The sequence below is a fragment of the Lonchura striata genome, chromosome 28 (genome assembly GCF_046129695.1).
Source record: "Lonchura striata isolate bLonStr1 chromosome 28, bLonStr1.mat, whole genome shotgun sequence".
Lineage (NCBI taxonomy): Eukaryota > Metazoa > Chordata > Aves > Passeriformes > Estrildidae > Lonchura > Lonchura striata.
Window position 1 is genome coordinate 4,104,308 of NC_134630.1, and position 25,631 is coordinate 4,129,938.

General features: G+C 51.2%; 3 protein-coding genes across 3 annotated transcripts; 1 reads left to right on the forward strand and 2 right to left on the reverse strand.

Moving 5' to 3' along the window:
• Nucleotides 1-2,562: 2,562 nt before the first annotated feature.
• NCLN (nicalin) lies at nt 2,563-15,343 on the reverse strand. The gene is made up of 15 exons (XM_021540132.3): nt 15,105-15,343; nt 11,975-12,165; nt 11,626-11,770; nt 10,920-11,014; nt 10,611-10,691; nt 10,349-10,452; nt 10,002-10,090; nt 9,717-9,856; nt 9,187-9,365; nt 8,891-8,978; nt 8,742-8,780; nt 8,477-8,640; nt 7,827-7,880; nt 7,657-7,735; nt 2,563-6,467 (listed from the first exon to the last, which is right to left on the reverse strand). Exons 1-15 carry the CDS (start codon nt 15,283-15,285, stop codon nt 6,408-6,410), a joined length of 1,689 nt encoding a protein of 562 aa, XP_021395807.1. The 5' UTR covers nt 15,286-15,343; the 3' UTR covers nt 2,563-6,407.
• A 1,650-nt stretch (nt 15,344-16,993) lies between these two features.
• On the reverse strand, nt 16,994-18,199 carry S1PR4 (sphingosine-1-phosphate receptor 4). The gene has a single exon (XM_021540156.1). It carries the CDS (start codon nt 18,197-18,199, stop codon nt 16,994-16,996), a length of 1,206 nt encoding a protein of 401 aa, XP_021395831.1.
• A 3,787-nt stretch (nt 18,200-21,986) lies between these two features.
• Nucleotides 21,987-24,840, forward strand: LOC110475735 (mast cell protease 1A). The gene is made up of 5 exons (XM_077788753.1): nt 21,987-22,122; nt 22,203-22,350; nt 22,534-22,663; nt 22,900-23,157; nt 24,378-24,840. Exons 1-5 carry the CDS (start codon nt 22,059-22,061, stop codon nt 24,510-24,512), a joined length of 735 nt encoding a protein of 244 aa, XP_077644879.1. The 5' UTR covers nt 21,987-22,058; the 3' UTR covers nt 24,513-24,840.
• Nucleotides 24,841-25,631: the final 791 nt, after the last annotated feature.

Here is a 25,631-nt window from a genome sequence, read left to right on the forward strand (position 1 = left end):
TGAGGTCATCCCTACAGCATCTGCTTCTCACTCATCTCTTTCTTTTTGGTCAATTCTTTATCTTCCCATTACTCACCATTACACTGTATTACGATATTATGTTAAAAATACTCCACAGGAATAAGCCCGTAACATGAGCACCTGGCTTCAGGACACAACCTAGTTGTCCTCATGTTCTCATTACTTGAGAGAAAGCAATGTGGCACCTGAATAAAGCTGAGAGGATTAGAGGAGAATGTGGCAATCACCAGATCCACTCATCTCCATCCCTGCTCACTGCAGCTACACCACTGAGCCCTTCAAATATTTTTTCAGAAGTTTTACGAGGATTTCTTTTCTCCTGCTATCCCTAACCCAGCAGTGACAAATCCAGCCTCTAGAAAAGCACATTTTCCACTCAGGACTCCACCCCACATCTTCCACACATCCCCGGGCTGTTCCAGCTCCAGCAGCTCCAAAGAGCAAGGCCCTTTGTACCTCCTACTTCACCAAGGTGCTGTAAGTGTCAGATATATTTAAGAGCATGAAGCATTCAGATACTATGGAAACCAGGGCAAGAGAAAAACCAAAAATAGATGGAAGACGCAAGCTGTTGTAAGGTCTGGAAAAGCCTTGCTGAGGAAGGCTGTGCTTGCTGCAGCTGATTGCAGAGTGGGATCCATTTAGAGCTCGAGCATAAAATATCCTCTCTCCAGTCTTTCCGTAGTTTGTCATTTTTCTCTGCCACAGGGAAAGGGATATTCTTTAACTTCCCCTCTATTTAACAGGCCTCCTAATTACCAGTTCCTTTGAATGATTCATATTCTAGTGTGCCCTTCCCATGACCTGGAGTAGACTGCTGCCTGACTGCTTCTGTAGAGCAGGAGTATTTGGGAACACACCATGAGAAAAAACCACCACAGAGCACTCTCCTAAAAGGGAAACAACAACAGCAACCTAGAGAGAAGGGTGCCTGGAACTAGGAGTTGTTTGTCTGCCTCTCCTTTTAATAATCCTTTTAATCTCTACAGATAAACCAGTTGCTAAAGTAGAATAATACCTTCACTGAAAAAAAAAAAACAACAGAATGGCATGTGGAGGAAACAGAGAAGATGCAGCATGAGGAGTACAAATCATCTGACTCAAAGATGGTCAACCAAATGCAAGCCAGTAACAGCACTTCAGCACCCCTATCAAGAAATAGTCATTGCTACCACAGAAGCATCATCTGAGAATAAAAAACTTTAATTGCCTTTCACGAGTCCCCCAGCCCCTTGCAGGCTGTACAAACTGCCAGTCCCACAGTGTGGCAAGCAGAGGTCTCCCTGCACCAAGAGCCAGGCTAGGCTGGACCTTCTTCCTCTCTGCTTTCACAGCACCCTTCCTGTCAGCAAAGAACTCCCTGCTGTCCACAGGGACCTTCCCTTCAAAGCAGGGCACTGACATGATTATAGCTTGGACTCGGTGATCTCAAAGGTCTTTTCCAGCCTAGCCAATCTGTGATTCTGTGATAACGACACGACAGAGCCTGTGTTAAACCCAGCCCTGCAATGAGCTGCCCCTCAGCCTGTAGGGTTTTGCTCTGCCTGCCAGAGGGCTGTGATGGGACAGTGGGCATCCCAGCTCCAAAAATGCACTGTTACAGAGGAGGTAGAGGGGGCACCTGTGTAGAGAGAACAATGATGATACATTTCTAGAGCAGCTCTTTGCTCTCCATCGCCAGAATACACCATCCTCTTTACTGCCTTGTCCCAGTAGCTCTTCTGTCACCTTCCTTCGTTTTCAAACTTTTCTCTGACTTAGAAGATACGTTTTTCTTTTCTAGAAAGACACGTCACCACTTTGAACAGCCTGGTCTGAGGAGCCAGGACCTCAGCATCCTCCTGGCACCTCGGCATCCCCAGCAGCAGCCTCAGGGACCCACGGACAGGCAGCCACGTGTCCCCGCTGTGGCAGGGAAGCGGAGAAGGAAGAGAAGTCCTGGAAAGGACAGAACAGGAACGGGGATGCCGAGGCCTCACCTGCCCTGGAACCTGGGACGGGCCCTGCTTGGCATTCCGGGGCCGCCGTTCTGGCTGTGCCCCACCTGTGCCCAAGGGCTGTGATTTTGGGCAGCCCAGCTCCAGAAATGCTCTGTGACAAGCAGAGGAGACACCAGTGTAGAGAGAACAATGATGATACATTTCCAGAAATGGGATACACCCTCCAGAGTGGTCCCCAAGGTGGGACAGCCGGAGATGCTCCTGCTGCTTCGGGATCTGCTCACAGCCTGGTGTCACAATGTCACAGCCCCGTGTCACCGCGGGGACACCGCTCAACCCCACACCTGCTGGTTCTGGGAGGGTTTCACAAGGAGAACCCCAGGGACACTCAGCATCAGGGTGAGTGCACATCCAGCTCTCCCCTCCTGCCACTCCACACCTCTGACCACTCATGCTCAGGGAACAGATCTCTTGCAATGCTTGTAATTGGAATAAATCGTTTAGTGTTCAAATAGGCATTGGGTAAGGACAGAGGCACAACAATCTCCATGAGCATGCAGTGCTGGCTGCTGAGGTAACCAGTTTTTCACAGTACCAAAGCTGTTTTGCATAGAATCTTTAATTGCTTCACATGAGCACAAATCTTCAGAGTAAACAGGAATTTGTTCACCTCAAGGTGCTGGAATCATGCTTGGAGTGTGTAAATGTTTTCTGTCATACTATTTTACTTTTGACTAGACAGGATGAAGCTTTTAAATACATAGATTTTCTCCCATTTTGTAGAGGCATCTATTCCTCCAAATAATGCAAGGAGATTCCATTTTTGTGAGCAAATAGTTCTCTGACAAATCTATCCATCAAGCCTATTCACTTGGTTTATTTTCCAAGGGAAAAGGGACAAACAAATTTTAAAAAAACAAAGTTAAAATACTTAAATATTATTACATTTACAGTCCTAAAATATGTAAATCAACTGCATTGAATTTTCTATTAGCTTTTAAATATTCACCTCAATATACATTTGTTCTTCAGGGCACACAGGAGATAAATAATTGAGTTAACATTGCTAGATAAATCAAATCATTTTCCTGAGCTGCAAATATTCCAGATTATAACCTTGGAGTTGCTATGCAGTAACTACAAATGGAAACTAAACAGATTAAAGTGAGCAAGCAGGAGTCCACACTCGAGTACCCAGATGCCCAATTTTCTGAGACATCCAGGAGCAACCCCAGCATTTCAGATTGGTGAGTCAAGACCAAACGAAATGTAAAACCCAGCTTAAACACGGGGTGCAGGAGCAGCCTGAGATTTGGTCTTGGGCCATGAACAGTGTAAAAGCATGAGATTTAAAACAAATAAAACACCCTCAAAACCAAGCCCCACAGCAATTTTGGGTATAGTGGTTTTGAATGTCTAAATAGACTGTGGTGACTTTCAGCCACAGATAGTGGGAGACCTAATTCCATTCTGGCTTGCAGGATTTTCTCTGCACTCAGTAGAAGAATGGAGTTCATATTGCACAGCATTACTTCCCTCCCAACAATAAACCAACCCTTCTCATTTGGGAGATGAACTACAATAATCCAAATTACTCCCAAACAATTCCCAATAGTACCCACGCAGGTGGAATTGGACAGAAGGAATTAATAGCTTCAGTTAAACCCTGCTGGAAAACCATTTTTTTGTGAGCTGCAGACTCCGACAGCACCAGCACAACAGGTGAAGTCAGATAAATAGCAAAGAAAATGGATTTCTGGCTAGGAGTATCAACTGCTAGCCACTTGTGTGTATGTGGATATAATGCTTTTCATGCTCTTCCCTACAGGCCAGGCAGACTCCTCAAAAAAAGAAGATAGATAAAAATAAGGGCAACAAGAATCAGCTATACAGAGCTCTTCTGCAATATTGTGGAGAACCTTTATTTTATCACAACACCTGCTGGATTTCTGCTTTTGTGTTGGTGACTGAATTGATCAGTTATGCTGCAGTGCAGATCAGCTCCAGGGGCTCTTTGCAAGCTTCTCTGTTGACTTACCCAAGGAAACAACAATGTGGGAACTAAATTCAATCCCAGGATGGGCACTCTGCTCCAGCTATGAGGAAGTTGGGATTTGACTATCTCAGATTTGAGCATTTAAGTTTCAGTGCACGTGCACTTTGATCAAAAGCAAAAACTCTTTTATCTGTTGTAAAAAACTACTTTTTATGGCAGCCAGAGAGAGAGACACAAAGGATTACAGGACAAACTAACATTGTGTGGGAGAGAGCAATGTACCATCCCAACTGCCCTTCAGGTTTATGAACTCTCCTCATTAATTTTATCCATCTTTTTTTTTTAGGTTGTTTCCACTGGCTTCTGGCACTGCATCAAGTAGTGTTAACAGTTCACTGCTGAGACCACACAGAGCTAAGGTGTTTTCTTTGTGCTACAGCCTCTGCAAACAGACTGGGTGGAAGTTCTTGACTCTGAACTTTGAGCTTCTCATCTGACAGTTTCCACAGCAAGGAACAAGCTCCAGGTCTGTTCTGTTCGCTCTTGCCTACTACTGGCAAATTTTACACACATCAACTCAAGCTGCAGCAACATTGCTAATATTATTTTTCTCAGCAAAGCAATCATTAAGACTGGTGAAATAATCTACTAGACTGGAGGGAACACTACCTCCTTAAGTGTAACACACCAGAAATGGATGCTGCAGCTGGAGGACTCAAACTGCTCTCAGATATTCAGAGCCCACAGAGTTCTTCAGGGAGCCACTGTACCATGCATGTTCTAAACCTACCCAGCCCAGGGCATGCAGCTCCCCAGGGCACAGCAGATGCAGTCTCTATGGGCAGAGCATAAAAACCAGTGAAAAACAATCAAGGCTTGCCTTTTAGCCACTCCAGCAACTTCTGAAGTCATTATAAATTAATTTGGGGGAGGAGTGCCATGAGCACTTCATGCATGCAGAGAGACACATTTCAAACGAGCACTCAAAGGATGAGGAAAAGGCAAATTTCCCAGTGTGGCTGATAGTTCTGGAGTGCTTGGCACCATGCTGGCACCATGGTGAGCCACTGACACCAGCAGGCTTTCCTGGAAAAGACAAAACCCTTTAAAGAACAGGTTGCTATATATTTAAAGTAGCAGAAAGGACACATCATGGGATAAGGGTACTCCAAGAAGGAGATTACAGTAAAATAAACACAGGAGGATGGAAATCAGTGCTTTGGTGCCCATCCAAAGAACAGTGACTGGCCAAGCAACCCCTTTTCTAACAAGCATGTGCACAGCAGGTGTGTGCAGACAGGAATCCACAGCTGGAATTTTCCTTGCATACACAAAAAAGATTCACCTCAATTCAAAAATTTCAGCCTCTGTGAGATCTGCTGCTTTAATTACAAGTAGTAGCTTAATTTTTTTTAAAAAGTTTCACTGTGGCATGTGAAGATATCTCATGTACACAGAAGAGGTTACAGAAAGGGACTCAAAACTTGCTGGGTGGCAGGACAGTGCTCAGGGCTATCTCCTAGACCTACAACTAGCCTGGGGCTTGTAGTATTTCAATAATTTTTCCACGTCTGAGCTGCTCTTTCTCTCGTTATCAACAAACCAGCTTGTTGTACATGGAACAGGACAGAACATGATCCTGCAGCTGCTGAACTATGGAACACCCCTCAAAAATCAAGCAAGAGTTCAGTACAGAGTGGTGGCAGCTGTGAACTGTTCAAAGCCCAAAAACCTCCAGAGAAATCAAGGACACAGCAAAATGCATCCTTCAAGAGAGACAGGATAGAACCTGTCCCTGGCAAGAAACCCATCTTAAACTTTCCTCATCCTGGTAATAACAGTCAAAATCACTCCCAGTGCACTTCCTAAGAGGGGGTGAGTTTGAACAAAATGCAAGAAGGTGCTTGCTGCAGACACTGCTTGCTCAGCACAACTCCCTAAAGCCAGGCAGTGAACTCAAGGAAGAGGTGCCATAAGGAAACATGCTAATTGCATTCTCTTTAATTTGCATGTGCACTTTTTGGTTTTGGTTTTTTTTTTCCTTTTTTTTTTTTTTTTTTTTTTTCTTTTAAACAACTGCTCCAAGTCCTTGTTTGCTGGGCAGAGATACCACGTGAGGCTGTAGTTTCAGCTTCCAGGCTGGCTGCGTGACAGTGTCCATGAAGGTGCTGGACTTTGTGTGACACTCAGAGAAGCTGCCCAAAATCAGACTGCAGGAATTGCTGAAGTCTCTCAGCCTCTCCCTCATCAAAATGCAAAGGAAAAATCAGACATGGTGCAAGTCAGGGAAGAAGGTGAGTTAAAATTTCATTTTCTTTATGCCTTCCTCCCCTCTATACAGTAGCAGAGAGGAGACAAAGGAAAAGGAACAGCAGGGTTCAGTGGAAGGCAGAAGGTTCCCAATGGGCTCACCGATGGCTCAGTGCTGCTGGGTGGGGGGACTTGGTGCTTCACTGCTGCTTGGTTTTAAGGGATAATCTCTGTATCATCTTGTAAAGGAGACCAAAGTGCTGGAAACAGAAGGGGGAAAAAAGTAACCATGACAGTCCTAAACACACAGCTTAGCAGGCTTAGAACAATACCAGTGTGTAAATGCAGTGCCTTGTTTGCATCAACCACTCATCCTGAAGATGGAGTGGGACTTGATGGATCAGGAATTATGACAAAGAAGCCAAGTTATACAGAAAATGATGGCTTACAGAAGTGTTTGTGCAGGTCTGTATCACCTCATTGTGAAGATGTGTTAAAGATTTTTTAAATTTTTATTTTTAATGCAATTCTGTTCCTTCTGAAGGCGAGGAGAAAGCTTCAGATTTCAACACATGCAGGTTCCTGGTCTCTATAGAAACACTGCTGCCAGCAGTTTCAGGAAGGTAAAAATGAACCAGGCAAACACAGAGATTCCCAGCAATTCACAATTCTTTAACTGGATCCTCTCTTTCACCATTTCCCCAGTGACTTAGAAATTCATTTAATTCCTCTTTTGATTTTGCTGGGGTTGATTGTATTTTGATTTGATATTTGACAGATGTAACAAGATCCAGGCTTCAAGTAATTTCAAATTCAAGTAACAGAACTAATGAAGATTGCCAATAGAGATCAAAGTATGTTTTTCCTCTTGTTTATATTCTTACACATTTTAAATACTTGTAGTTTCCATAAATAAATAATAGGCACAAAGTGATCAAAATTTAGTGACCTAAAAAGCTTCCCTTTCATTCATGTCCTTCATGAACCCAGGCAGGAACAAAGCCTTGCTCTGTCTTGGTTAACACTGACACAAAAACATTACATTTAATTTGGCTGGCCATGGCGTGGAGTATCACATTTCCAGAGGTATGGACACAGGATTATTTCTGGTTTCATTGCAAAAAGAAAGCAAAACTCTGAAGATGCATTTCTAAGCTGCATCCCAAGTTCAGATATTTCCTACTAGTACAAGCTACAAACTTTTAAATTACCAAGGTAACTAAAATTTGTTGTAAAGTTTCAGTTTGGACCCAAAATAGGTTAGAAAGTGAGTTAGGTATGTCCTTGAATACAAGAAACAGCTCTTAATAACAGGTTTGCATTAGAATGGCAAGAGACTGCCTACAGCACAGATAAGTGGCATTATTATTCCAGCTTCAGTGCTGGCACTAGGTGAATTCCTGTATTTAACTTGTTTTATAAGGAAAATAATCCATCTGTGTCTCTTACCTGCACTGCAACATAGGCAACACCAAGGTAGGCTGCAATACAGACAGCCAGGAGCAGGTCAAAGATTGCTGGCTTGACCCTGGAATAAGGAAAAGTGCACATGAAATTCCTACAGCAGTTTCTGCCAGGGGGTGAGACAACAGCCCAGCATGGCCAAGGGAATTCCGTACCTGTATGCATTCATCACCTGCTTCAGCTGGTCATAGAAAACAAACTCGGGGTCCCTGTGCAAAGGAGAAATTTTTCAGATTCTGCTGCACTTCTTGATGCTGCAGTCAGGACAGGCCAGAGCTGCTCCCAAGTTCACCCAACCAGGCAAGCCTGACCACCTCCCACACTGGTTTTGAGCTGATTTGAGTCATCAGGACTTTCTTCTCCTACTATCAGAAGCCCAAGGACACAATTCAGAACTCATGCTGCTGTTCAGCTGTCTCCAAAGAGGCTGAACATCAAAGATTCCTCCCTCTGCTCATTAAAACAGCTTCAGCCTGAGCAGGTTTAACAGGATGGAAGCTGCCTTTTCGTAATTAACCAAAACTTAGTCTTCTCCTGCTCTCAGAGTGGGAACAGTGGAACCAAAACAGTTTAAAAACAAGCTTTTCAGACAGAGGGAGCTGCTGGGCCTTGTTCCTGTGCTGTGAGGAATCATGAGCAGCTTTCTCTGGGAGAACACCAAGCATGAACCAAAACTGATGGGACAGCAGAAAAGAACAAAGCTGCATATCAATAAACCAGGAAAGCTGCAGCTATGAGACAAAATTCTGTCCAGGGGGAGGGCCAGTTTGGATGCCCTGTCTGGTTCTTTCATGTCTTTTCTTACCGTTTGTCTGCCTTCACATGATGCTGCTTGACATCCTTCAGGTAGCGTCCCATATAATATTCTAAGGTGTTGAGGAAGGTGCTGTCTTTATCAATCAGCTGGGCAGCTCTGGGCTGACTGCTCAGCCAGTCCATCACTGACTCCAGTTGCTCTTGCTGGATTTGCTGCAGAAAAATACCACCAGAGAAAGGGAGTCAACACCACACCAGAGCTCTCTCCCAGACTCTAGGTTCCACAGGTTACAAAAATAATGCACCGTTCTTACCATCTGATCTGTGAAGATCTGCATATCTGCAGGTGCTCCCTGCAAGGGAAAATGGGAAAAAAAAAAAAAAAAAAAAACAACCCGGGTTATTTTTGAGCTTGGCTGGGCAGGACAAATCTGGCTAGCACTGCACAGTGGGCACCTCTTACCTTTTCTGTTAGATTGTAGATGACCCTTGTCAAAGCCTCAGCAATGATCTGAGTATTCCTGGTCAGTGCTTTAGTGTCTATTCGTGCCCTAAAGCAAAAGAGGGGATTCATGGACTTGCCAATGGCATCAGCTTCCTGCAGAAACAACCCCTTTTCACTGAGCCTGAATCCAGAGCCCAACTCCCAATATTTGTCACCTGTGCCCTGACCATCAGAACAGCACAAACCCTTGTGAGGCCAGCGTGGGTTTGTGGGCTGGATTTCAAGGGCAGCCCTGCCTGCCCAGGGCCCCTCACCTCCTGTCCATGATGCTGTTGCGGAGGCTGTCCCGGTGGCTCTCCAGGTGCGAGATGGTGAAGGCCGGCAGGCGCCGGATGGCGAAGCGCTCGTGCTCCCACGCCAGCATGTCCTCTGCCAGGTTGATCTTCTTGTGCACCATGGAAAACTTCACCTCTGGGAACTGGCTGGCAACAACCTGAGGGCGAGGGTAAGTCATTCAGAGGTGCTGCCCGCTGCAAAGTGCCACCCTGCACTGTCCTGTCTGCCTACACCCACTTCCGTGTGTTCTAGAACATAAGGTGCAGGTATTGACATTATTAAAGCTGATTTTCAGGTCAAAAAGAGCTGTTTTAACATCTGTACAGGGTTTGCAGACCTAGTCTGCTTCACTTGGGACTGTGGCATGAGGATTTCTCTGCATTTCAAGTGATTCTAAACAATACATGAATTATTTCAATAGCACACCCTTTCTTCACATCTTCCTTCCTTCGTGGAGAGCTGTATAGTAAATCCCAAGTTCCCATGAACCTAAAATGCTTTTCCTTACCGTCTCCAGTTCTCTCAGAAATGCATGCTGCAAGGTGCCCTCCTTGGGAGGCTTTGAGACATGAAGATGAAGGCTATTGCCTCTGCCCAGAGTGTCAAGGCAGAGAACAAATGCTACATTGTCCTGCAGCAGGCTGGAATCTGGAAGAGAAAAATCCAAACCTTTATTGCTATGTCTTGTGCTGGGATTTCCATCTCCTTGAAAAAGCAAGCCCATACAAGAAGATTCTCACAGGAGAGCTGACAATTAATTATAGACATTTAAGACAACCAACCCTTTACTCACCAGTGTGGTCCAAATTATCCTCCAGCCACCGCTTAGTTCCTTGATAATTAAACTTGCCACCTCCAGATGCAAAGAACAGCAAGTTATACCTGCAGATCAAAGAAGCCAGAAAAGGGTTAGCAAGAATTCCTGCATTCAGCCTTGGAGGTGTGGTGAAATCACAACCACTTGCACCTGACATCCAAGGCAAACTGTCCATTAACACTTCCCACATGCCACATTCTTAAGTAATGGCAGGATAAATTAATAGTGGGGAGCTCCCAGTGTTTGAGGATGGAATCTGCTTCCCACATCACCCCCTCCACGTCAGCTACACACATCTAACTCCAAACAGAGCAGTTCCTCACCCAGCATGGGTCCTTCTGTAGGTGTAGAGCCGAGAGAACAGCCTGGCCAGCTCCAGCAGCACTGAGATTCCACTGCCATTGGAGTCAGCCCCATGGGACAGCCACTGCAGCAGGAGGGGGGACAGACACAAGGTGACAAACCCACACTGACTCTCAGCTACCAGAACAGCTGCAGGACAGCACAGCACTGTGCTCTCCTTGTAACACATGGGCAGAGGGAAAAAGGACAGGAACAGAGAGCTGCAGGAAAAAGAATACTCACTGGAGCCACTCCAAAGGAATCATAGTGGGCAACTATCACAACGGTGGGCAGGTCTTCTCCACCCAGCCCTGTCAGCCTTCCCTGAAGAGGAAAGAGAGCAGTGTCACTCCCCATCACCTCTTGTGAGCCTGTACAAGGACAGCCTGACTTCTGCATTCCTGCTGAGTCTGCTGTGGCCTCAGTTGTGAGGACTTCAGATACTTGGCTGAGACTCCCCTGACTTGGCCTGTCAGACCAAATGTCTGATAAAGTCCCAATAAAAGGAGTCACCTCATCAATGTTGCCAGTTTGAATCCATACACAACTCACCTCCACGCTGGGGATGAGCCAGTCATTGATAGCTTTGCTTTGAGCCCCGCTGGTCACCATCTGGAAGCCATTGGCAGTTGCTGTGTGCAGCAGAACTGAAACAAAAAAACCAAAAAAACCCCACAATGTACACCTGGGGAAGCTTCATCCCTTCCTTTCTCCAGCTAACTGAGCTTTGGAGAGACCAGCTTCAAACCATTTAAGCCCTCTCACTTGTCACTGGTGTTTATGCAACGACACAGAATCTTGGTGCTTCTTCATTCTGTCCTAAAATCCCAGTATTTTGTCAAAAAACTTTTCCCCAGCAGTACTAAAATTAGTCATAAGCAGCAGGTCAATAAGACATTCATATTATTTACATGGAAACATCAAACTGACTTGTGGCCAGACAAAAAGCTTCAGCTTCTACCAAGACACCATCATCACTTAACGTTTTCAATGTTGCTTTAACCTAGTTTTGATTTCTACCTTACTTGAAACAATGTGAAGCTGAGAACTTCCTTCAATTTTATGTCCAAATATAGTCAAGTAATGCTTTCTACACTGTGCTTTTCTTCCACTGAATCTCTAAACACTTTGACAAATACAGAATAAACACAAACGCGACAGAACACTTGTTCATGGTGCAAATGACACAGCAGACTCCTCCCAGAGGTGGGAACAGGCTTGTCGGCCTCAAAGCTTTTTCTTCCTTGTTAGAACTCACCTTCTGCAGCTGAGGCAGAGCCCTGTGATGCAGAAGCAGCCCGTGTTTGTTCATAGATAGACAGCAGCTCCTCATCCTCCACTGCAAAGTAGACTGGCACAATGGTTTCCATAGCAAGCATTTCTGGCTCTATCTCCATGAATTGCTGAAGATTTAAGTGAGACACAAACTTAGCATCTGCTAAACACGAGAAGTGTCAAGAAAAGAATCAACCACCAAAGCAGAAAGAAGTCTTAAAATTAGAATACGATTTGTTGTTGTGTTACAACAGAATCTTCCAGCCCTGCAGCAATCAAGCTTTTCTCCAGCACACCTCCCACGAGAAGGGAAAGAAAACTTTTCTGTTTACCCGCACGACATCCTGGGGGACAGAGGAGATGGATCGTGGCAGGATGATCACCACAGCCCCGGCTGACTGGCGCAGAGCCTTCTGGTACTGCTCGTAGGAGAAGTCCACCAGCCTCATCATGACACAGCGGCGGCTCAGCACGTCCGCTTCCACGGTGCGCGCCTCCGTGTTCAGCACGGCGCTCCTGGTGCCTGCCAGCAGGGAAAGCAAGAGGGCTGCTAAGGCACTGCACCCTATTCCCCTCGTTCCAGCCTGCCTCCTGCTCAGAACACTCCTGGGGACAGTCTGATGGGCTGCAGAGTGGCCAGAGGCTGCAGAAAGCAGAGTTCGCCTCTTTGTCCTCGTTGAGAAGGAGCAGAGGTCTGTGGGATTTCCTGTGCAGCCACATCCTGCCAGACCTGCCTTGTTCCACCCCACAGCCTCACCTGCCAGCCTTCCTCCTGCCAGACCCCCCTTGTTCCACAGCCTCACCTGCCAGCCTTCCTTCTTCCAGGCCCCCCTTCTTCCACACCCCACAACTTCACCTGCCAGCCTCACTTTCCACCTTCTCCCTTGTTCCACACCCCACAGCCTCCCCTGCCAGCCTTTCTCCTGCCAGATCCCCCTTGTTCCACACCCCACAGCCTTCCCTGCCAGCCTTCCTCCTCAGCACAACACACAGGCTACCTGTCTGCTCACCTGCACCTAATTACCAACACACCTGGACACAGGCTGGCCTCTCCAGAGCCTCTCCCAGCTGGAGGATCAAGCTGTGCAGAAGCCCCTGATGAAAGGACACCAGACTGCCCCAAGTCACCCCAAGGGCTGCTCCCACTCAGCCCCAAGGAAGGTTCTGCAGCTGGCAGAGTTCCAGAGGAGCAGGCTGCTCCTGAGGGATCGCCCTCTCCTTCTCTCAGTTCCAGCAGATCAAATCCCCCACGTGGAAATGCAATCCCCTGGGAGCACAGCAGGCTTGCCAGAAGCTCCTGGCAAGGGAGGGTCAAAAGGACATCTTGTGCAAATAGAGAGGAGCTTACAAATCCACCTTACAGTTTACAATTCAATTTCTTCTTCTATAACTCTGGCACCTCCACTGGAGAGCTCATCCTTCTGGGTCCCCACACAGGGACAGACAAGGTGGCCTCTGTCAAACAGGAGCATTGCTAAGAACTAGATTTAAACCTGGCTTAGCCTAACTCTAACATTAGTTTGGTCTTCTCAAAGGTCACAGAAACACCTAAACAAGAAAAATCTGCATTTCCCCTGCACAGTATCAGTGAGGGCCACACCCCCAGAAACAGAGGCCAGGCACAATGTGAATTCTCCCCACAGATCTCTGACACTAAACAAACAAACATTAACAGCACCCCCACTCCAACCAGAGAAAAACAACTCAAAATGAGGATAATCCCCCCACCATTTCCAAAGGAATGATGTGTCAACACAGCAATGTGTGCACCTGAAGTTCTGCTCTCTCTGACATCTAAGCAGAGCAGACACAACAGTATTTTCCTGACAGGTTGATTTTCTGCAGTTTCTCTACAGAGAGCTGGTTAATAATCATTCATTTGCAAACTAAAGAATTCTCATTCTATCAGTATTAGAGGAAGTCCAAGCTTGTTCTTAAATTGCTCTATAAGTGATGCTGACAAAAAAAATCTTCCCTCTGCAAGAAGAGGCTGAGCAGCAACCTGTTACTTGGTATTTTTGGGAAAGAACATGAGAATCTGAAACCACAAATCAACTCAGTTGGTCAGAGCTTGGAGCTAATAACACCAAGGTTATGGGTTTGGTCATTTCCTTTGAGAGTTGGACTTGGTGCTTCTTGTGGGTCCCCTTCCAACTCAGACTGCTCTGAAATACAGCTTTTATCCTGAAGGACATCTCAGAACACACAAGGAACAGGAACAGCAGCTACCCAAAGGGAGCAGGAAGGAACAAAGGAGACACACAGCCCATCAAACTAAAAGGCTCCAGGAAAAGAAACAGTAGAAAAAGTTAATTGGAAGCATCTTAAAAAAAAACAACACCTGGATTTCAAGAGGGTAATAAAATTGTGAGCACTTGGGTAGAGGTGACACTTGGGCAAGCAAAGACAAAGTCAAATCACATCCCTGCTAAGCCTGGCAACAAACAGCTCCCAAGGAAGGGAGGGAGGAAAGACAGACTCCTACCCCCATACAGAGCCTGCCTGGGAGCTCCTGAGGCTGTCAGCAAGGAGCCCTCAAGATGTGGACACGTTCCGAGAAACTGTGATGGAAGAACCCAGAAATAATTTCATTTATTTAGAAGCCAGCAGAAGCCTGAAGTGTTTAAGAAGTACACGGGCACAGCTGCATTTCGTAACTTATATACTTGAACTTATTAAGATCTGAAAGAATGAGAGCTGGTGTCTCATGGACAGCACAAATTAAACGTGAGGCTGTTCATGGCTAACTCTATAGGAAGAGTCACTCACAGACACAGCACATGCCCTGGCCTGGAATAGAATCTCTACGGAAGACCCAGAAACAAGCCTTGACTCTGGGTTTGTGGGCACACGGGGGAGGAGGCTGAGGGCTGCAGCACCTCCAGGACTCGCAGAACAGGGTGTGTCTCTGACCCGAAGAAAGGTGTTGCACAATCAGCAGGCTGCAAGTGAGAGAACGGAGGAAGTAAAGGTCAGCTGTAACACAGGGGGAGGACAGGCTCTGAAATGGAGCCACTGGAGCAACACAGAGCTGAGGATGAAGAAGATGAAGAGCGAAGAGGAATCAATAAAGGAGTCAAAGGCAAAAGGACAAAACTGAGCTCACAACCGAGCTCACCAGAATGCAGGAGGGACGGAGCTGGACCCCCAAACCGCAGAGCCCTCAGCGCACAGACAGGGCTCCTTGGCTACCCGTAGTCACCACGATGGCGCTCCCAGCCCCTCTCCTGCTGGTGCTGAGCCCGGGCAGTGAAACCCGGCCGGAGGGACCGTCCTGCGGCTGGGCCTGACCCGGGCCCGGCTGCTGCCGCCCCCCGAGCCCCCCGCGCCCACCCGCGGCCTCCCTCCACGGGGGCTGCCCTGGGCTGCTCCCCGGCCTCGGGGCTCCCTTCCCACGGCCGCCCCACCCCGAGGGAGCCGCTGCCGGCGGCGCCCGCCCGCCCGGGCCGCGCCGTCCCTCACCGTAGGGCTGCCCGCCCAGCTCGTACTGCTGCATGCGGTACACCGTGAACTCGTGCGCCGCCTCGGCGGCGGGCGGCGGCCCCAGGAGCAGCAGCACGGCGGGCACGAAGAGCAGGACGCTGAGCGGGAGGCACGAGGCCTTGAGCACCGACTCCAGCACCTCGCCCGCCTCCTCCAGCATCGCCGCGGCCCCGGCCCGCACCGCGGCCTGCTCGGCACGCACGGCGCGCCCGCGCCGCACGCCGGGACCCGTAGTTCGCCCGCCGCCGCCGGGGCCGCTGGGAGTTGTAGTCGCGGCAGGGAGTGATGGCCGCGGTACCGCCCCGCCTTGGCCTGCAGGGGGCGCGCTCTGCGCGGGCTGGCGCTCCCGAGCGCCCCCCAGCGGATGGGATAACGGGATAACGGGATAACGGGATAATGGGATAATGGGATGGGATCCATAGGATGGGATCCATAGGATGGAATGGGATAATGGAATCCATGGGATGGGATAATGGAATCCATGGGATGGGATGGGACAGCATCCATGGGATGGGATCCATGGGATAGGATGGGATCCATGAGATGGGATCCATGGGATGGGATCCATGGGATGGGATCCATGGGATAGGATGGGATCCATGGGATGGGATCCATGAGATGGGATCCATGGGATAGGATGGGATCCATGGGATGGGATCCATGGGATGGGATGGGAACCATGGGATGGGATGGGACGAGATGCATGGGACAGGATGGGATGGGACAGGATCCATGAGATGGGATGGGATGGGATCCATGGGATGGGATGGCATGGCATGGCATGGCATGGCATGGCATGGCATGGCATGGCATGGCATGGCATGGGACAGGATCCATGGGATGGGATGGGATGGGATCCATGGGATGAGATGGGATGGGACAGGATCCATGGGATGGGATGGGATGAACAGGACCAGGCAGGAGGCTCCTGCTGCCCCCTGAGCAGGGTGATCCCCCTGTCCCGAGAACAGGAGGCAGCTCTGACTGTCCCCAGACTACAAAAACATCCCCCAGGCAGTACCTGGCCTCCAGAGGGAAAAAATTGAAGCAAATCAACCCAAGGCTTTCTGATCACCTTGATTTATTGCAAAACAAACGGGCTGCACGCTCAGCTCCTGCAGAGGGGCTGGGCCAGCAGGATTTATCTGAGTCCCCAAGTGCTTCGGTGCCCTTCTGGCACAGTGAGAGGAGGCATTTGGGTGCTGCTCTGGTTATTCCCTGCATGGGAGAACAGAAGGGCAGGGACCTGAGGCACAAGCTGGCCGTGTCTTCAGGCTCCCCAGTCTCTCTGGGCACCTCCTTCTGCCCGTACTAGTGCCAGCCCTGTCACTGCAGCTCTGAGCACGGCCACAGCATTGCCCTGGCTCAGAGCTCAGCCTCTGCACCCCTGAGGGAGGGTCTGGGCTGGGCAGGACATCAAGCTTGCATTCCTTCCCAGTGGCTGTGCTCATCACAGAAGGTCCAAAAGTATTCCAAAGTCATCACAGAAGGTCCAAAAGTATTCTAAAGGCTTGGAAGGGCCGCCTGGTTGGGGAAATCCACCCCATTTGCCAGTGTGCCCTGGTGCAAAACACTCTCAGGTGAGCAGCTACAGCACCTCCGCTCACCCAAAGCTCTCACACAGAACCCGAGCGCTGCAGCTGTCCCAGCAGAGCACCAAACTCAAAATGCGTTTGTGTCCTTCACTGCCAGCCTAGGAGCAGCTCCTGTGCCTGTGCTGCACCCACACGGAGGCACCACCCGGGTCTGGTGGGACTGCAGAGCCCGGCCCAGTTCACGACTGGTCAGTGCCACAGCGCTGCCAGGCCAGGAGCAGCACCACGAGCTCCTGGGGGCTGCCTGGCCCCTCTGGTTCTCCCCGTGGCCCCTCACAGACTGGGCAGATTGCTCATCATGCTGGAGTTGCTGGACAGAGGCGCCCTGGGCCGAGCGCCGCGCGCGGCGGGGCTGCGGAAGCTGTCGCGGTAGCGCAGGGAGCTCTCCGTGGAGGAGCCAGAGTTGATGTCCGACATGGCCACGCAGCTGCCGGGCCTGCAGAGCCCGGCCCTGAGGCAGCAGCAGCACAGCAGGCTCCCCACGGCGCGGCGAACCTCCACGCTCCGCAGGGAATAAATGACGGGATTGACCCCCGAGTTGAGCAGGGCCAGAGCCAGGGTCCAGTCCAGGCTGTGCAGGTGGCTGCAGGCTCCGGTGTCGCAGAACACGTCGAAGAGCAGCAGGACGAAGAGGGGGCTCCAGCAGAGGATGAAGGCCCCCAGGATCATCAGCACCGTCTTCAGCAAGCGCAGGGAGCGCTTGCGGCCGTGCCGGGAGCTGCTTTGCTTGGAGCTGGCCTGCACCAGGTGGAAGATGGAGATGTAGAAACCGATGATGCCCAGGAGGATGATGCTGAACATAACCACGGAGAAGAGGATGTAGTTCTTGGAGTAGAGAGGCAGGAGCACGGAGCAGGCCTGGAAGTCGCAGAGGCAGTTCCAGCCCAGCAGCGGGAGCAGCCCGATGACGAGGGCCAGCAGCCAGCAGGCCACGATGAGGCCGCGCAGCCGCAGCGTCTTGCTGGCCTCGTTCTCCGCGATGGGCCTCACCATGGCGCCGTAGCGCTCCACGGCCGTCACCAGCAGGCTGAAGGTGGAGGCGGCCAGGGCGATGAAGAGGATGCCCTCCCGCAGGAACCAGAGCTGCGGGGACAGCTGGAAGGTCTTGCTGCCCGAGAGGAGCAGGTTGCAGAGGTAGGCGACGCCCGCCAGCAGGTCGCTGAGGGTGATGCTGGCGATGCAGGAGTAGACCCAGCGCCGGCCCCGCAGGCAGCGCAGCACGGCCAGCAGCACCAGCAGGTTCTCCAGGATGATGAGGCAGCTGATGACGGCGAAGGCCGTGCGCACCAGCCCCATGCCCTCGTCGCCGGAGTGCCGGTTGGTCAGCTTGCCCGAGAAGTTGTAGTGCTGCAGGATGATGTTCACGTTCCTGGTGGCCACCAGCTGCAGGCAGGAGGCTTTTGTGCCGAGCAGTTGAGCGGAGTCCAGGGGAAGGAGGAGGGAGCGATTCACCAGCCAGCTCAGCACCGGAGCTGCCATCTTCGGAGCCTGGGTCAGCAGGCAGGGGATGCTCGATGGAGGAAGGGGTCGGCTGGGGCTCGGGGCAGAGCAGATCCTCTGCTGGAGGGCTGGAGCAGCTGTGAGGCTGAAGCCAGCCCTGCTCAGTGGAGGTGAGAGTCAGAGCCCTGTCTGCCAGCCCTGCAACACTGAAAGAGCAAGGGGAGAGCAGGGTGAGGTGTTTTGTAAGTCCACCCATGAGCATGGGCTTCCTGTTGTTTAATAAAGTTTCCTGTTGTGACTGACAGTATTGACATCTTTTCTAACAGCTGTCATCATTTCTGATAAGGGTCTGGTTACTCTCAGCTTTGCTGTGGTTGTGAAGGTGTGGCACGAGTGAAGAAACGTGCCAGGGCCCTCTCTGGGTTGGAGCAGGCAGTGTGAAACAGGACAACACCTTGATGGGTGGGGCCTGGGGGGGCTGAACAGCTCCAAGTGCTGGTGAAAGCACCCAGACAGCTCGAGACACAAAGTGCTCCACCTGCTGTGGCGCTCTGTCCACCCCTGAGCCTGGCAGGGAGCCACTGCCTCTTCCTCAGCTGCCCTGTGCACCACCCATGCTCAGACCATCCCTCTTCCTTCTTCAGGGGGAAGATCCACTCTCTCAGACACATCCAGACCATCCATCCCTGTCTGTGCAGCAGCTCCCGGCACCTGTGGGGCTCCAGCTGAGCCTCAGCCCCTCCACTCCAAAGGAAACCTGCTGCTCCAAGCTGAGCACGTGCCCTGGCTACGCCTTCAACTCCCCAAGCACCTGCTAGAGACGGGTCAGGATCTTCCCACAGGCAGGCAAGGAGGCAAAGAGCTGCTGCTTCTCACCTTTGAGGAGGCACAAGGTGCTGAGACCAGAACCAAGGAACGAGAGCGTGGCTGAAATGTTAATTTCCAGCATTGGCCTAATTCCTTATGTTTGCAAAACTCAACAGGAGAGCCTTGGAACATGCCATTCCCAGCTGTGGCTGGGAATTTGCCTTAGGACTCACCTGTCATGGCTTGTGGGAGGCTCTTGCTGCCCAAGGGAGGTTCAGCAGTGCTCTCCAGCTCTTTGTCTGAGGCCCAGCACGGTGCAGGTAGTGGGGACAGCTCCTTGTGCAAAATAAGTGAGGCTTCTACCCACCAAAGTGAAAAAAGGGGAAGTTGCAACATCAACCACATTTCTGTGCAGGGTGGACCCCACCCAAATCAGCTGCAGAGTGGCAGAGATAAAAGAAAAGCAGAGCACCTTTTAACGCAGGATCTCAGCAGGAGCTGTGCCCTGCTGTGCCTGTGCTCTCACCCCAGGCTGGCACGGAGCCATGGAGATGTCCCCAGGCTGAGAGCAAAGAGCAGGGAGCTCTCCCCTCGGCAGGGAGCTGTCCAGGGAGCCCACCCATCCCTGCAGGGATTGATCCCAGCCTGGATGGCAGCACGGACAAGTGGAAAATGCACAGGAGGCTCCTGCAGGAAGCAAGAATGGTTCTCATCAAAAGCTGAGGCCTCCATCCTCCACCTTCACCCTTTCAGCTGTGAGGTTTTAGCCTTTTCTATCAGCAGGGTGGAAAGAAACTCACGCTGATAAGGTCAGCAGATGACCCCGAGATTGAAGGAGCGGAAATCAGCAGGGCCACGAGTGCAGGGCTGCACGTTCAGCACCACGAGCTGGCTCCCAAAGCCCCTGGGCTGATGCCCACAGAGCACTGGAATCCAAAGGCTCAGTGTGACCTGGCACATCACCCCTTCCAGCTTCGCTCTGGCCTCAGGGTGAACCTCCAGCTCACGTGTCTGTTCAGGACAGAACTGGTGGAATGTGGGAAATGGATTTGTGGAGAGTTTTTAGGGCTTGGTAGAAAGTTTTGGGTCTCTGGGTTATCTCTGAGTCAGGAAAAGGGCATTGTCCAACAGTAGAATGTTCCTGAAAGATCAGAGGATGGAGAAACTTGCCTTGTCAGGGCTCTAAGTAGTTTCTCCAAGAGCTGGCAATGTGTGAGGAGTCTGAGATTCCTGACAGCAGAGAGATCTGTGGAGAGGAGGGGGCTGGGGCAGGCAAACCCTTCTGAGGGCAGGAGGGCTCCAGGCAGATGAGCTGCTGGGACAGCTCGACCCCCTCACCTTTGGTGTTTAGGTTCTCTGGACCAGCAAAACATTGAAAGATCTTCCTACAAAATGCCCTTCCATGACTAATGGGGCTCTTCTTGCCTGAGCCCCCACGTGAGGAAGAGTTCCTGCTCTGCCTTGTCCCCATTGCCCTCAGAGCAGTCCCAGCCCGAGCTGGATCTTGGCCCTTCTCCTTTGCTGCCATCCCAGTTCAGATCTTCTTTCTTTGAAGCCGAGTGGGGCAGGGGAGGGACGGCCCCTCCTGCAGCATTTCTCATCTCTTCCCTTCAGATCAGAGCCCAAATCTGCCCAAAACGCTCTGGGTGCTGGGCTGGGAAGGGCCAGGGAGGCACGGGGGCAGCTGGAACCTGTGGTCCTGCTCCAGTTCCATGCCTAAAGCAGATATTGATGGATGCTGAGATGAGGCACCTCAGCAGAGAAGCCCTGGAACCCTCCAGAGGTCAACAAGAAGGCCAAAATACCTTGGCCTCAGAGAGAGGAGCTTGTGTGCAGTGAGAGGAGCAGGAGAGCAGCAGCCTGGAGCTCATCTCCCTGTGTCCCTCCCTGTGTCCCAGTCCCTCCTGTCCTGGGGCTGCTGCTCCCAGGAGGATTTCCAGCCACTCATTTTGGGGGGCCACAAGCAGCTGCAGGGGAAAGACAACAAGTTACAAACACGAGATAAAATATCGATGATTCCTCTTGAGGTTTTCCTGCTGTGCTGCTGCGAAGTCCTGATTAAAGCTTGTGCTTTCAGATATTATGATTTAAAAAAACCAAAACACGGGTTCAGCTCTGTGGAGAGCTCTGTGGCAGGCAGCCCCCAGGCTGGCTCATGGACATCAGGCATCCACATCTCTCCCTCCCCATGCACCCATCCTGTCCCCTCTGCATGGCCCCAGCACAGCCCAAGGCATCCACTTGCAGGTGTTTTTCTGCTCCAGGAAGGGTGGAGCAGGTTTGGTTTAAAAATGACTGATCACTCCTGGCAGCTGGGTGGTTGCACTTCCCCGCTTTGGTCTCTTCTGCTGAAGAGCAGCACTTCCTACATCCCAGTCCCCAAGCTGGCAGGATGCTTCTGGCCCCAGAGGAGCCAAGAAGAGCCAGGAAGGTCCCTCTGACCTGGGCTGACACCAAACCCTGCACATTTGACTTTTCACAGTGCTCAAAAGCCATCCCAGGCACAGCTGTTGTGCCCTTTCATTTAAATTGGGTGGTGGTGTCATGGATCTCTGTAAAAAAAAGAGGCTCTACAGTGCACCTCTTGAAGGAAAACAAGAATATGAAAGAGCAAGTCTCAGGATTGTCTCCTCCAGACCACATTCATGACTTTAAATGGCCAAGTTTTTCTGGTTTTTTGGTTGTTTTTTTTTTTTTTTTTTTTTTTTTTTGGTTTTTTTTAAGTGGCTTTTTTTTAGAACCTTACATTTCCTCAAGGAAAAAACATTTGACAGCAAGTGAGGGGAAAATGTTAAATCACACCTCAAAACCACCACAGGACACCTCTCTCTTGCTGCCAGCACCCCTTGAGGCTGTGACTGCCCTGTCCTTTCCACCCTGGGCTATCACTTGCCCATCAATCCCAGCCACGGGCACGTGGGCACTGGGCAGGCCAGGCCAGCGATGCCCCGATTAGCCCAATCAGCCCTTTGCACATGGTTTCCTGGCTGCTGGACACAGCTGCCTGCAGGCTATAAAACCTATAAAACCAGCTCCTGGCCCCGGGGAAAGCCAGGACTTGCACACCACTGGGCATCCAGCCGTGGCAGAGATGTGCCAGCCCCAGCCACTGCCAGCCCTGCTGCTCCTGCTCTGCTGCGCCTGGGCCAGTGCCAGTGAGTCTGGGCTTTGCTGGGAGGCTCTTTTGGGGGGTCTCAGCAGCCCCTGGCTCACGTTGTGCTGGGGTTTCTTGCAGGTTCTCTGCGGGGTCGGATTGTGGGGGGCCACGAGGCGCGGCCCCACTCGCACCCCTACATGGCGTTCCTCAAGTTCGCAGACATGGGGGGCTGTGGGGGCTTCCTGGTGGCCCCTAACTGGGTGATGTCAGCTGCACACTGCATGGGGTGAGTATTGATAGAAGGGTTTTATCCTTTTCTTCCTCCCCTAGCCTGGGAGCTCCTTCCCCGGAGCAATTTTGGAGCAGGTCCCTCCCATGCTGGGCAGCTCTCTCCACCTGCCTGCCAAAATGAGGGAGGGGGCGACACCCAGCTCGATTCCCCCTTTCCCCCTCCTTCTGCCACGGCCAGGAATATCACAGTCATCCTGGGGGCTCACAACATCCACGAACCAGAAAAAACCCAGCAGGTCCGGGGAGTCCTCAAGTACCACGAGCACCCTGAGTACAACCCCAGCACGATGGAAAACGACATCATGCTGCTCCAGGCAAGGAGTTCCGAGGGGGCAGAGGGGCTGTGGGGCCACCAGGGACCGAGCAGGGCTCGTCCTGGCTCCTTCTGCAAAGCTGCTTCTGCCCGAGGTGCTGGAGGGACCTGGGAAGGAGCCATGGGCAGGGTTTGGAGCTGCTCTCACAGCAGCTCCCTGCGTCCTGCAGAGCCTGCTAGACCCTCCCTGCCTCTGCAGAGCAAATATCCTGCTCACAGCCCTCTCTCAACCCCCAGCTGACATCAAAGGTGGCTGTCAATGACTACGTCCAGCCCATCCCCCTGCCCAGGACGGGCAGTGACCTCCCCACGGGCACCAAGTGCGTGATCGCTGGCTGGGGCCTGATCGACGAGGACAGGACCACCAACAAGCTCTTTGAGACCAAAGTCTCCATCTACAGCCGCAGGAAATGCACCCTGTTTTACCCAAACCTCGATTCTGGCATGGTCTGTGCAGGCAGCTTCCACGAGCTGAAGGATTCCAGCCAGGTACGGCCACATTCCTAGCTCCTTTTCCAAGTTTTCCATTCCCAGTTTCCTGTTCCCATTCTTATTCCCAGTTCCCACCCCCATTCTCATCCCCATTCCCATTTTTCCATTCCCAGTTTCACATTCACACTTCCTGTTCCCAGTTTTCCATTCCCAGATCCCATTCCCAGTTCCTATTCCAAGTTCCCATTTCCACTTCCCCATTCCCAGGTTTCCATTCCCAGTTTTCCATTCCTAGTTCCCATTCCCAGTTTCCCATCCCCATTCCCAGGTTTCCATTCCCAGTTTTCCATTCCTAGTTCCCATTCCCAGTTTCCCATCCCCATTCCCAGGTTTCCATTCCCAGTTTTCCATTCCAACATCCCCATTTCCATTCACAGTTTTCCATTCCCAGTTACTCATTCCCAATTCTTGTTCCCAGTTTTCCATTCCCAGATTTCTCTTCTCAGTTTCCTATTCCCAGTTCCCCTTCTCAGTTCCCATCCCCATTCTCATCCCCATTCCCAGGTTTCCATTCCCAGTTTTCCATTCCCAGTTTCCATCCCCATTCTCATCCCCATTCCCAGGTTTCCAGTCCCAGTTTTCCATTCCAAGATCCCATTCCCATCCCCATTCCCATTCCCAGTTTTCTTTCCCAGTTCCTATTCCCAGCTCCCATTTCCACTTTCCCATTCCAATCCCCATTCCCAGTTTTCCATTCTCAGTTCCCATTCCCAGTTTTCCATCCCCATTCTCATCCCCATTCCCAGTTTCCTATTCCCAGTTCCCATTTCCACTTCCCCATTCCCAGTTTCCCATTCCCAGTTTCCCATTCCCAGTTCCCCTTCTCAGTTCCCATCCCCATTCCCAGTTCCCATTCCCAGTTTCCCATTCCCAGTTCCCCTTCTCAGTTCCCATCCCCATTCCCATGTTCCCATTCCCAGTTCCCATTCCCAGTTCCAGGGCACACGGGCTGCTCTGGGAGCAGGAGCTGCTGCAGGAGCAGCTCCCAGGGCAGGGGACAGACATTTGATGGCAGCTGGAGCAGGAGTGGCTCTCTGGGTTCCTGACACCAGCCACACTCCCTGCCCCGGGGGGTAGAGCCCACCCCAGCTCAGCAGCCCCTCCGCCGGGTGGGAAATGGGGCAGGAGCGGAGCCCAGGGAGGGAGGATCGGGGTAAATCTGTTACCACGGCTAAGAGGTACCAAACACCTCTCCAATCCATCTCATCTCTCCCCAGGGAGATTCTGGTGGGCCCCTGGTGTGTAATAAAGTGGCACAAGGCATTGTTTCCTTTGGCTACGACTCCCCACCCGGGGTCTACACCCGCATCTCCAACTACCTGCCCTGGATCAAAAAAGTCATGAAGAAGTAGTGGCCGTGGCAGCATTTTTCTCCAGCTCTGGTGTGGCTCTGGACCCTGCAAGAGTTTCCTTCCTGCCCCTGCTGAAGGCTCAGCTCCCTCCTCTCTCCTCGGGAGCCCAAGTGATGGATCAGTGCCCTTGGGAGCGCCCTTCACTCTGTTCTGACTCCTCCTGTCCCATTCCTGTCTAGGGCTGTGCTAAACCCCCCTGGCAGAGGCAGGGGTAGCTCCAGATGGCACAAAAAGAGGCTGTGCCACAGCAAACCCCATTTCCTTCAGAGATAACGCTGTTCCTGCTTGAACCCTGCTGCACTTAAAGTAAACTCCAAGCTGCACCTCCCAGCGTGTGTTTGTGTTTCTCGTGGCCTCGCCGCAAGAGAGAGAAATGTTAAATCCCATTTAACAGGAGGGAGGGTCTGGCTGCTGCACCTGAGAAGCTGCTGGGACAGCAGCAATCACAGCTCTGCACCCTGCAGGCTCAGAAACAAGAGCTGGGCTTGTCCTTCCTGGGCTCACAGGGATGATGAGTGTGCTGTGAGGAGAAAAACTGCCAGGCAGCGATGGGAAAATGATGGGCACACACTCCCTTCACCAAATTCCCGGGCTGCCACCCTCCTGGGAGCACAGGCAGCAGGGCTGAGGGGCATCAGCAGTGCCAGGACTCCAAAGGGTTGTTCTCAGAGTAAAGGCTGCTCTCTCTCAGGTGTTGTGTGGGAATCCAGAGCTTCCCTCTGGCTGCCCTGGGACCCTGGCAGGGTCAGGAACCCCCCTGGACAGAGCCCCCAGAGACACTGGCTGTGATCTCTGGCCATGGAAAAGAGTTTTCAATCTTACAGGATGAATTACAGGCTCTGAGTGTTTGATATCAGTAATAATTAAGTGTGGCACAGGTGCAAAAGTAAAATTTTAGGATTCTAGATGAGGGGTCCAAAGGGGACAAGATGGAGGAAATTGGGTGTGTCTTGTCCTTTTTCTCCTTCTTCATGCCCTCCATGTTTCACTGTGGTGTTGGCATTTTTCTGTTGGTTCAGGCTGGGGACACACTGTCCAACGTAGGTGACAGATATTGGCACGTTCTTGTAAATGCAGCCCAGGGAGTTTCTGGTATTTAATGTTTGTCACATCCCACTG

Excerpts from the sequence above, each read along its gene's own strand:
- NCLN (XM_021540132.3), bottom strand. The coding sequence starts at position 15,285 with ATGCTGGAGGAGGCGGGCGAGGTGCTGGAGTCGGTGCTCAAGGCCTCG. Across the intron at positions 12,166-15,104 it reads GCTGGGCGGGCAGCCCTACG|GCACCAGGAGCGCCGTGCTG; the intron begins GTGAGGGACGGC and ends CCCTGCTGGCAG. Across the intron at positions 10,091-10,348 it reads TACAGAAGGACCCATGCTGG|GTATAACTTGCTGTTCTTTG; the intron begins GTGAGGAACTGC and ends TTTGATCTGCAG.
- LOC110475735 (XM_077788753.1), top strand. The coding sequence starts at position 22,059 with ATGTGCCAGCCCCAGCCACTGCCAGCCCTGCTGCTCCTGCTCTGCTGC. Across the intron at positions 22,123-22,202 it reads CTGCGCCTGGGCCAGTGCCA|GTTCTCTGCGGGGTCGGATT; the intron begins GTGAGTCTGGGC and ends GGTTTCTTGCAG. Across the intron at positions 22,664-22,899 it reads TGGAAAACGACATCATGCTG|CCCCAGCTGACATCAAAGGT; the intron begins CTCCAGGCAAGG and ends CCCTCTCTCAAC.
- S1PR4 (XM_021540156.1), bottom strand. The coding sequence starts at position 18,199 with ATGGCAGCTCCGGTGCTGAGCTGGCTGGTGAATCGCTCCCTCCTCCTT.